Genomic DNA, 10,756 nt, shown 5'->3' with positions numbered 1-10,756 from the left:
TATTTATTAATCAAAAATGAATTCCTAATTTAATTAGCATTTATCCCAAAACATTAAATTTTAAACGTGATGTTTATTGTTTAATATTAACAAGTATTATAAATAAAACAAATAAAACAAAACTGTTTTTTTATTGAAAACCATGAAATTTCACTGACAGCTAATTTACAATACGTTTGTTTTTATTGAAATTGCAGCAAACTTTTCTGCGTTACCCTGTACCAAAGTGTGTACTAAAGTATATAACGGAAATGCAACTTTTTTAACAACAATTGAGGAACTTTATTTAGCGTAACTCTTTAACCATGTTGAATCCGTAGCTAGGTAAAGCCCGACATAAACTGACACTATTGCCCCCGCAAAACTGCGTACGGTTAGGTATACGCAACACAAACACACACTTCTGGTTTTTTTGTGAAAGGTTTAAAAGCATATTAATAAATTACTGATTATCAATAAAACCATATTTTTAAAGTAAAAATTACATTGACCAAGATGAAAAATCTTTTATCATTCATATGCAAAAGTATACATATACAAGTATTTATTTTTTAAAACACGCTTTGACATAATATATCCGAGGGGGTGTATGCATATTTTAAAAGTGCGCTGGACTAACGTTGTAGAAAGAGTATACGACGAAAAGGAGCATTTTTAGCGGGTAATGAGAGTCATATTTGGCGGGTTAAAAGGGTCATATAGAGCGGGTAAAAAGGGTCATGTTCGGAAAATGGGTAATTTTTATAGGATAAAAAAAGTCAAATTAACTGGGTAAAAAGGGTCGTATTTGGCGGATAAACACTTCATATTTAGTGGGTAAAATGAGTCGTATTTATTTGGTAAACGGGATTATATTCAGTTGCGTAAGAAGGGTCATATTTAGCAGGCAAAAAGGATAATTTTTAGTGGGTAAAAGAGTCCTATTTAGCGGGTAAGATTCATATTTAGTGAGTATCATGGATCATAGTTAGCGTGTAAAAAGGGTCATATTTAGCGGGCAAAAAGGGTCATATTTATTAGGTAAAAAGAGTCATATATAGCGGGTAAAGAGAGTCATATTTAATGAGTAACAGTAGAAAGAGTCATATTGATTGGGTAAAAAGGGTCATATTTAATATTTGAAACGAGTCATATTTAGCGGGTAAAAAGGGTCATATTTGGTAGGTAAAAGGGTTATATTTAGTGGGTAAAATTACTCATATTTAACGGGTAAAAAGGGTCATGTTTAGTTGCATAAAATCGGTCATATTTAGCGGGTACAATGGGTCAAATTTATTGGGTAAAAAGAGTCATATTTAGTGGGTAAAACGGGTTATATTCAGTGGGTAAAAAGGGTAATATTTAGTGGGTATAATTGGTCATATTTAGTAGGTAAAACGGAAATATTAAGTGGGTATAATGGGTAATTTTTAGAAGAATTTTTACTGTCTGATTTCCAACATTCTCAGAAAAACAATTCTATGAAAGTAATTTTTATTTCATCTTTCTCCTGTAAAAATATTATATGTTTTACGTTATGCATTAAGATGATGTAAAAAGGTTAGCTGGAAATTGAGTTTTTTCCACACTAAAAATCCCTTTATGTTTGCAATCTAATGAAGTAAACCTTTTTTTAATCCAATCTAATAATAAATATTTCGAAATATCTAAGGTTTATGACATCGGGTTAAAAAGGTGTTAAAGTCCTAGAGTTTGTGACAAAATCTAAGTTCCTTTGTTCAAGAAACTCGGAGCAAAATTGTTATCATTGACATTATCAATAAAAGAGCGTTTGTATGAAATCTCAATTTGTTAACATTGTTTTTTTTACAAAAATTCTTATTAATAAGAAATCTTAAAACAAACTGAACATGTTTGTTTTGTATGAGACGTGCTCAGTTAGGAGGACACTTCAGCTCCTTTAACCACTGGATTTTCATAAAACGATCAGTATGGTATACAGGGTTCAATACCAACATTTAGAATTGCTCTGAAGTAATAATGTTGGACCAATTGGTTAAAGTTGCACGATCGAATACTTTTTTTATATTTATAGGAATCTTCTTCTTTTTCAACTTTTAATTGTAGCTCTTTCTGTATTATTATTATTATTATTTAACATTTATTTATCTGTCAAACATCTTCTCTTTGTACAAAATAAACAATAAAAAAGATTGCGGATTCTTAAACTTTTGGAAACAAATTTTTGTTATTTTGAGCATCCATAAACCTACTCTGGGTTCATGTTTTGGGCCCGAATAGTTCAGCCGTTTATTGGATACAAACGGACAGACACCCAAACTAACAGACACCCATATAAGCAAAGTGTATAAGTATAGATTAAATGATGTATACAGTCATTTCAGGTGGTATTATAACGTTTTTTGTATCATTAAAATTGCACGCTTGATCTCAATATTCAATGTAGACACTTTTAAAGTTAAAATATGTTATGTTATTTAAATTAAAATTAAAACACGTTATTTGAATTTAAACTTAGTGCTTTGCCTTGATCATCTTGACCATGCATAAAAGGGATTCAGGTTTCCACAATGAACTCAAATCAGATTTCAATGCCTCTTTTTATAAAAAAAATGCAAATAATAATATTGTTTGTCAAATGTTGAAATGAATGAATGAAAATATATAAAAACGTATTTGCTTCAATGATTCTCAACTGAATTTGTTTAACCTATTTATATTTTCAAACTAGAAAACTGATAAGGGTAGAAGTTACGGCCCACAAAATATTTTCAAATTGAAAAATGCAAAAATAAAATAAAAATGCAAACCATTTTACTCATGTTGTAGGTCTTCAGTTTTTCATTTCACTCTATAGAAAGATTCCATTTTAGGTAAAACTCTGAAAAAAACTATTTTTTTTGTTCGTATTTTTGAAAAAAAATGGTAACTCTTGTATTTTATAATTATTGTTAAAAATTATTAACTCTTATATCTTATAATTATTGTTAAAAATTGTTAACTATTGTATTTTATAATTATTCTACTTTGGTATCTGATTATCTATGCAAGAAAACTTGTTTATAACAATATGAAGAAAGAGAAAATTTCCACAAAAAAAATTATGCGCTCTTAGCTGAAAACTTTAGAATGGTGGATATCAGGATTAAGGCTTAAACCACTCTTTTTCTTAATCACGAGTTTAAATATTTCTTGATTAATGCATGACTTTAAACTTCAGATTAATTATTCGTCGGGATATCTGGATATTTCATTCTTAAGTTTTCAGCTCTGTTAATTCTTAAAAATTGTTAACTCTTCTATTTTATAATTATTCTTAAAAATTGTTCACTATTGTTTTTTTTATAATTATTGGACGATATAGGAAGAATCCATTTTAGGTAAATCTCTGAAATTTTTTTTTTTCTGAATATATTCATTAATGTGTACTACTTTATTCAAATACAATGGAAGTTGAATTGAAAAAAATATTTCACATTGTTAACTCTTATATTTTATAATTATTGAAAAAAACAAATTTATTTTTATTTCAATCGTCAAAACTTTTATTTTCAAAATTCTTTAAATCCATTATACAAATAGGAAGGGTGTACGTAAAGGGTGTCCCACATAATTGCGGATCGTTTATTGCTCTAAATTGCAATTTTTTCTTTACTTGGATCATTTCCAAATTTGTATTAGCTTAATATAAATATTTGCATGCTAAAAATATTAGTTTTTTCGAGTATTATGTGCGTATTTTGGCGTTGAAGCTTGGGGATAATATAATATAATATGGGACGCTCTGTATGTTAAGTGATCTATTGATTGCTTGTATATATTTTACACTTGCGTTCTTAATAATAGTGCAATCAAAACAAGTGCACCCTATTTTGAATCAGAAAGTATTGATAACTGAAAAATTAACCATCTAATATTCTTACAGAAGGTTTCTTTAAATATTTCTTCGACTTCTCTTACATTCTTGCATGCACATTCTTGCTTTTTTCCCGATTATACTTTCTTCTACGTTTCATTCTTTCTTTCTTTCGTTCTTTCTTACTTTTTTCTTTCTTTCTTTCTTTCTTTCTTTCTTTCTTTCTTTCTTTCTTTCTTTCTTTCTTTCTTTCTTTCTTTTCTTTCTTTCTTTCTTTCTTTCTTTCTTTCTTTCTTTCTTTCTTTCTTTCTTTCTTTCTTTTATTCTTTCTCTCTCTCTCTCTTTCTTTCTTTCTTTCTTTCTTTCTTCCTTTCTTTCTTTCTTTCTTTCTTTCTTTCTTTCTTTCTTTCTTCCTTTCTTTCTTTCTTTCTTTCTTCCTTTCTTTCTTACTTTCTTTCTTTCTTTCTTTCTTTCTTTCTTTCTTTCTTTCTTTCTTTCTTTCTTTCTTTCTTACTTTCTTTCTTTCTTTCTTTCTTTCTTTCCTTCATTCTTTCTCTCTCTATTTCTTTCTTTTTTCTTTTTTCTTTATTTCTTTCTTTCTTTCTTTCTTTATATTTTTATTTCTTTCTTTCTTTCTTCTTGGTTTCTCTATATCTTCACTTGTTGTCACTGAAATAAGATCACAATACCACAAACTATCTGTGTTTATATCTAGCCCTGTAAATAGCATGATAGTGGAGATGTGTACGGTATGCCTAGATTCGACCAACTACCTGAATTACTAAACTGCCTGTAGTGAATATGCCTCGGCTTCCACGGAGAACACCGGATCATGTTTCATGGCATTTATAACATTTATTGTCACATCATGTCAAATTAATTAGTTCTAGAAATGATAGATTTTAGAGTCATCATAATGAAGGGAGTGGCCGGTACTCTGCAAACATAACAGATGGAGAAGGTCAAATCTATTAGACATTACTGGTACCACTTTGTGACCTTATAGCTTCTTTAGTTTTCATTCTACATATCATGAGAAAAGAAATTTTTCCGAATACAAATTAGAATTAAAAAAATTGTTGTTCTTTGCAGTAGCTTTTCAATGAGAGGAGTTATGATTGAAAAAATAAAATATTTTAATCTTACGTGAAATTTGCTTTAGTTTAACGTAGTTTACGTTTAAAGGGTTGTTAAAGTTAAAGCGCAATATTGAAAAACCAAATTTTAGAAACTTTGTAAAAAATTTTGAGTAGAAGATCTAACTTTAATTTTAAACTATTTCCCAATAATGTTCCGTCCGGTGAAAATACACAAGATGCAAAATATTCGATTATTCGATTTCGTCATTTAATTTTTAATATTTTGTTAAAAACTTTGTATTAAATGGACTGTTGAAGTAATTCAATTGAGTCGTCATTTTGTATGTCTGGTTAATTTTGGTTTCACTATAAAGGGTCTTGCGCATTCCTAATTAAGAAGCATTGGAGGAAACTGTCAATATTTTACATTTTTCAAGGTAGAAAAATGACGATATCTTCCCAAATGTTGATCAGTTAATTGTGTTGGTTACCGTTGTGATGTCTCTCTTTTAAATGGACTGAAACGGTAACGATATCTTCCCATTTACTGATCAGCTAAATGTCTTGGTACCGTTGTGAATCTAAAATGTTCTTCTTTAAATTACAGTCCATTCCACAAACAGAGCAAGATGTTAAAAAATATCAATTATAAATGATGATAACTTTGTAACAGTAGCAAACTTCAGATAAACGCAAATTTAAATAAGAGCAAAAAAATTTAAAAATTTAGCACAGTTAATATTTTATATCTCCTGAATGTTGACAAAATTCTGTAACTGCCCCTCCCACTGATGACATGCCCCCTCTGGTTGCCTTTTCTCTAGTGATATTATCTATTTCATGAATGCATAGCTTGAGAGGAAGGAAGAAAGGCAGACATTAAATTACTTCATGGGAACAAAATCATTTCAGTTCAATTTTTGAATAAATAGAAATATACAGGGTGTCTTAGAAAACGGGGAATTAGGGTCTACAAGCCCGTTTGTAACCCTTGTATGTAACCCAGTTTTTTTAGACACCCTGCACAATGATTAAAGAATTGGGATAACATGACGGAATCATCTTATCTAAACACCCTTAATACTGTATTACCTAATAAATGTGGAATAACTGTCGTCTCTGTTCTTACTTTCAACAATCGCTGATTTGGTAGTTTCATATTTCTATAAATTACATAAATTGCAAATTATTTAGTGATAAACTGCAAAATGAAAAGACAGAAAGAAGACGATGATAGTTGTGCTGTTATGGTTACTTTATAAATCATACAGGGTGTCCCACGAAACATGACAATTGTCGAATAGTTTTGAATGTCAGCTTCCACATACTGTATTAGATCTTAAAGACTTTTTGCAGTTTATTTCTTTAAAAAAATGTTTAACTCATATATATTTGACTGTAAAATCAATTTTACTACATTATAACTGTCATATAAAAAATGTTATTAGTCTCTTCAGCATCAAACAACTTCGCAAATTAAGACATTTTAAACTATTCACCAACGGTCATATTTCGTGGGACACACTGTACATCCGAAAAATTAACTGTACTTTCCGGTAGAAAAAAACTACAGTTTAATCCAGAACTTCGGAGTCATCGATGGATTTATAAAATGTCGTTTTCTTTAGAAACCTACTAATAATAGAATGCTGCAGATATTTAGTATTTTAATTAAGATCTTTAAAAGAGTTCCGCATGATATGTAGTTTTTTAATTGAACTCTTTAAAAGAGTTCCGCATGATATGTAGTTTTTTAATTGATATCTTTAAAAAAGTTCCCGCATGATATGTAGTTTTTTTAATTGAGCTCTTTTAAAGGAGTTCCCGCATGATATGCAGGTTTTTAATTGAGTTCTTTAAAAGAGTTCCCACATGATATGCAGGTTTTTAATTGAGATCTTTAAAAGAGTACCCACATGATATGCAGGTTTTTAATTGAAATCTTTAAAAGAGTTCCCACATGATATGCAGGTTTTTAATTGAAATCTTTAAAAGAGTTCCCACATAATATGTAGTTTTTTAATTGAGCTCTTTTAAAAGAGTCCCCCCATGATATGCAGGTTTTTAATTGAAATCTTTAAAAGAGTTCCCACATGATATGCAGGTTTTTAATTGAGATCTTTAAAAGAGTTCCCGCATATTTATCTTTTTTTACAACTATACTGAGATTTAGGTATACCGTATAATCGTTTAAAACCCTTTAAAAATCAATTGTCATAACGACATTTTAAAAGTTCTTGCGATGTTTCCGAAGTTTTAGGTAAAACTGTAGTTGAATGTTTTTAATATTACTCCCAGAAACTGCAAAGATCTGGAGGTATCCAACTGGATCTTTCTCGGGCATTTTTAACCACAATATAGTTCTGCTAGACATTTTTATTTAGATACAATTATTTTTTATCTATACTACATAAAAAGCATTAAAGATGGTAACAAATACAAAAGCTAGTTTCATTTTTAAAACTATTTCTTTCCTCCAGTGATAAGAACACAAAACTCCTCCATTCTCTTTCTCATTCTTCCGTTCTCCGATCTACCTTGCTGTGCTCCCCTTACATCGGGCCTCACCAGCTGATCATCGGGCTGCTGACCGGCAGCTGCAATATTGCCCGCAGACTGACCGGTCCCGGAAGCAGGTATCCCTGAATTTAGTTTGGACTTTGGCGATTTTGTCAAAATTATGCAATGCAAATTTTACATAAACAAATTGTCATTTGGTAAGTTGGGACAGAACAAAAAGGGTAAAATTTAATATTTATTTACAAAAAATATTAGAAAGCGGCTTTGAATTGTAAAAAAAGGGTCAAGTCCAAATTTAATTCACAGCGTGTTAGAAAAAATCGTTTTTTAGCTTTTCAATCTTCAAATGACTCTTTACCCATCCTTGTGTACAACTCAAGTTTCTTTATGAGAAGTTGACTTTGGTCGCCGATAATTTTATCCATCACGTTCCCGCCAACCAGGATAAACAGAGTTGGGAACGCGGCAATGGGATAGTCGTCTTTGATAGCAGGAACCTAATCAATCAATGATATACCACGAGCAATGTCAAGCAAAGGATTTAATTTAAATTGCGACTTAAAACTCTTTAAATAGAACGACATAATAATTAGATTAGTTTTAAATGACACATAGTTAATAGGGTTTCCAACGTAATAGATTATTCTGTTATGCGTAATTACGTGCAGTTACGCATAATAATTTTCATTTCGTGTATTTTCGCAGGATTACGCGTAATTGGGGAAATATCCATTTCGGGAAATTACGGCGTAATTTCGCGTATTTTATACGACGTAATTTCGCGAAATTTCGTAATGATTACGTGTAATAAGCGAAACTATAATTATGCGTAATTACGACATAATTTTGCGCAATTTATACAACGTGCTTTCGCAAAATTTCGTAATTATTTCGCGTAATAAACGAAACTATAATTACGTGTAATTACGGCCTAATTTCGCGTAATTTCTACAAGGTAATTTTGCGAAATTTTGTATTAATTACGCATAGTTAGCAAAACTTCAATTTCGTAAAATTACGCAGTAATTTTGCGTAATTTCTGCAAAGTAATTTTGCGAAATTTTGCAATAATTTTGAAGTTTTAACTTTTAATTTAAATAAAACAACTAACTTACAAGGAAAATAATGTCACGCAAGTTGAATCAGAAATTTCAGCCAATACTATGTTGATGTAATTTTCACGTTCGACAACTAAAAAGTTTAACAAAGGGCCAATTTATTTTTATCAAAAAATACATAATCTATAAAATTTTAATTTTCAACGAATTGTTAATATTTCAACCTACTTTTGAAAAAATAACAATAAAATCGTCAAAATATTTTTGACATGGTTGTAGCAGGCATATCCTTACACATACTGTCCCGCTATAATTATTTCCGAGAATTAATATGTTTATTACGGAATTGTTTCGTATTATGTAATTTCGCGTAATTACACCTTAATTACGCGAAACTAAACTTTCTTTCGTAAACGTAATAAACGGGTAACTACGCGTAATGCTCCTGCGTAAGTGAAAGAAAGTGTTACGCGTAATTACGCGTAACGCAATTACGACTGGAAACCCTAAGTTAAGACGACTTTTCCAATTAAGTTATGATTTCAAACAAACCTTTTTTCACATGTTTATAAGTGTTTAAAAGCTTTAAATTGAAAACTTGTAATAATCAAAACTGAAATCAAAACTTGTCTTCATTGTAGTGATGTATATACGACGACGACTTTATGTAATTATTGATCTTTAATGCATGGCCTTAGTTTAAGGCATTGCATAGCAAGAAGTGCGCACATAAATTGCTTTAAACTATTTCTCTTCAACTTGAACTTAGGGTTGTTAATAGTTTTTGAAAGCGATTGTTAAACGATCGTTTTTTGTTTCGTTTTTCAATCGTTTTCAAAAACCATCGTTTTTAAAAACGACCTACTTGTTTTGAACTTTTAGAAAACGAATAACGATCATTTTAGAAAACGATCGTTTTTTTAAAAAACGATTTGTGACCGTTTTTTACACGATTGTTTTTTTAAAACGATCACTTTTGAAAATACGATCGTTTTTGAAAAAAAAATTATTGACAATTATGTTAACGATCGTTAACGAAGGGTCGTTGTTAACGAACGTTATCGAAGGGTTGTCGTTAAAGATCGTTAACGAAACTACGAACTTTACAAAAACGGTCGTTTTTGGATAAACAATCAATTTTGAAAAAAATTACATGCAACTTTATTGTCGTCTTACATGAAGTTAAAAAGTTGTGGGGGAGCTAAAACTTCTCGGTATTTTCTTAAAAACTACTCAATTATAAGTACAGATGCCCTTCAGGTCGGTTTCCTCTCTTGTTAACGATCGTTAAAGAAGGTTCGTCGTTAACGATCGTTAACGAAACGACGATCGTTTAAAAACGACCATTGTTGAAAAACGAACTTTTTGATTTTTCGATTTTCGATTTGTCATTGTCGTTTTCATAACGAAACGATCGTTTTTCAAAAAAAATGAAAACGTTAACATCCCTACTTGAACCGCGCGCACAAGAGAAGTGGTCCTGTTCTTCGACCTACGTATTTTAACAAATTGCATAAGAATAATGAGTTTAAAAACTGTTTTAGGGATCAATAACAACCAAATCGCCAATGATAGGTTTAGTTTCTTTTTAAATTATTAATTTCAAATGTTTGCTAAAAACAGACAGTAAGGTTTATCATAATTCTTTTTGATTTTTCTATATTTCACAATAAATGCAATGGAATTACCTTTTCAAAGCCCACGCTAAGAAAGATTACATCGTTCATATCCTTGGCAATACTGTCCAGCTTAGGTTTCATTTTAGTACACACCTGAATACAATTATATACAGGTTGTCTTATTAAACAGTAAAGTAAAGTTGTATTTGTTAAACACAATTATATAAAGGTTGTCTCATTAAACAGTAGAGTAAAGTTGTATTTTGTAAAACACAATTATATACAGGTTGTCTCATTAAACAGTAGAGTAAAGTTGTATTTTGTTTAATACAATTATATACAGGTTGTCTCATTAAACAGTAGAGTAAAGTTGTATTTTGTAAAACACAATTAAATACCTATTGCCTATTAAAAAGTAGAGTAAAGTTTTATTTTTTAATACAATTATATACAGGTTGCCTCATTAAACAGTAGAGTAAAGTTTTATTTTGTAAAACACAATTATATACAGGTTGTCTCATTAATCAGTAGAGTAAAGTTGTATTTTGTAAAACACAATTATATACAGGTTACCTCATTAAACAGTAGAGTAAAGTTTTATTTTTTAATACAATTAAATACAGGTTGTCTCATTAAACAGTAGAGTAAAGTTTTATTTTTTAA

At 29.9% G+C, this 10,756-nt stretch overlaps 1 protein-coding gene across 1 annotated transcript in view; it reads right to left on the bottom strand.

Moving 5' to 3' along the window:
* Positions 1-7,257: 7,257 nt before the first annotated feature.
* Positions 7,258-10,756, bottom strand: part of LOC111711531 (thioredoxin) — a gene marked incomplete at its 5' end in the record, with an annotated part of 4,626 nt that continues 1,127 nt past the window's right edge. Inside the window, 3 exon segments of the mRNA XM_023485912.1 lie at positions 7,258-7,538; positions 7,775-7,913; positions 10,163-10,246. Coding sequence (XP_023341680.1) covers positions 7,360-7,538; positions 7,775-7,913; positions 10,163-10,246 — 402 coding nt within the window.

Source organism: Eurytemora carolleeae, unplaced genomic scaffold (genome assembly GCF_000591075.1).
Source record: "Eurytemora carolleeae unplaced genomic scaffold, Eaff_2.0 scaffold1130, whole genome shotgun sequence".
Lineage (NCBI taxonomy): Eukaryota > Metazoa > Arthropoda > Copepoda > Calanoida > Temoridae > Eurytemora > Eurytemora carolleeae.
Note: the sequence above shows the minus strand (reverse complement) of the source record. Positions and strands in the feature narration are given on the sequence as shown.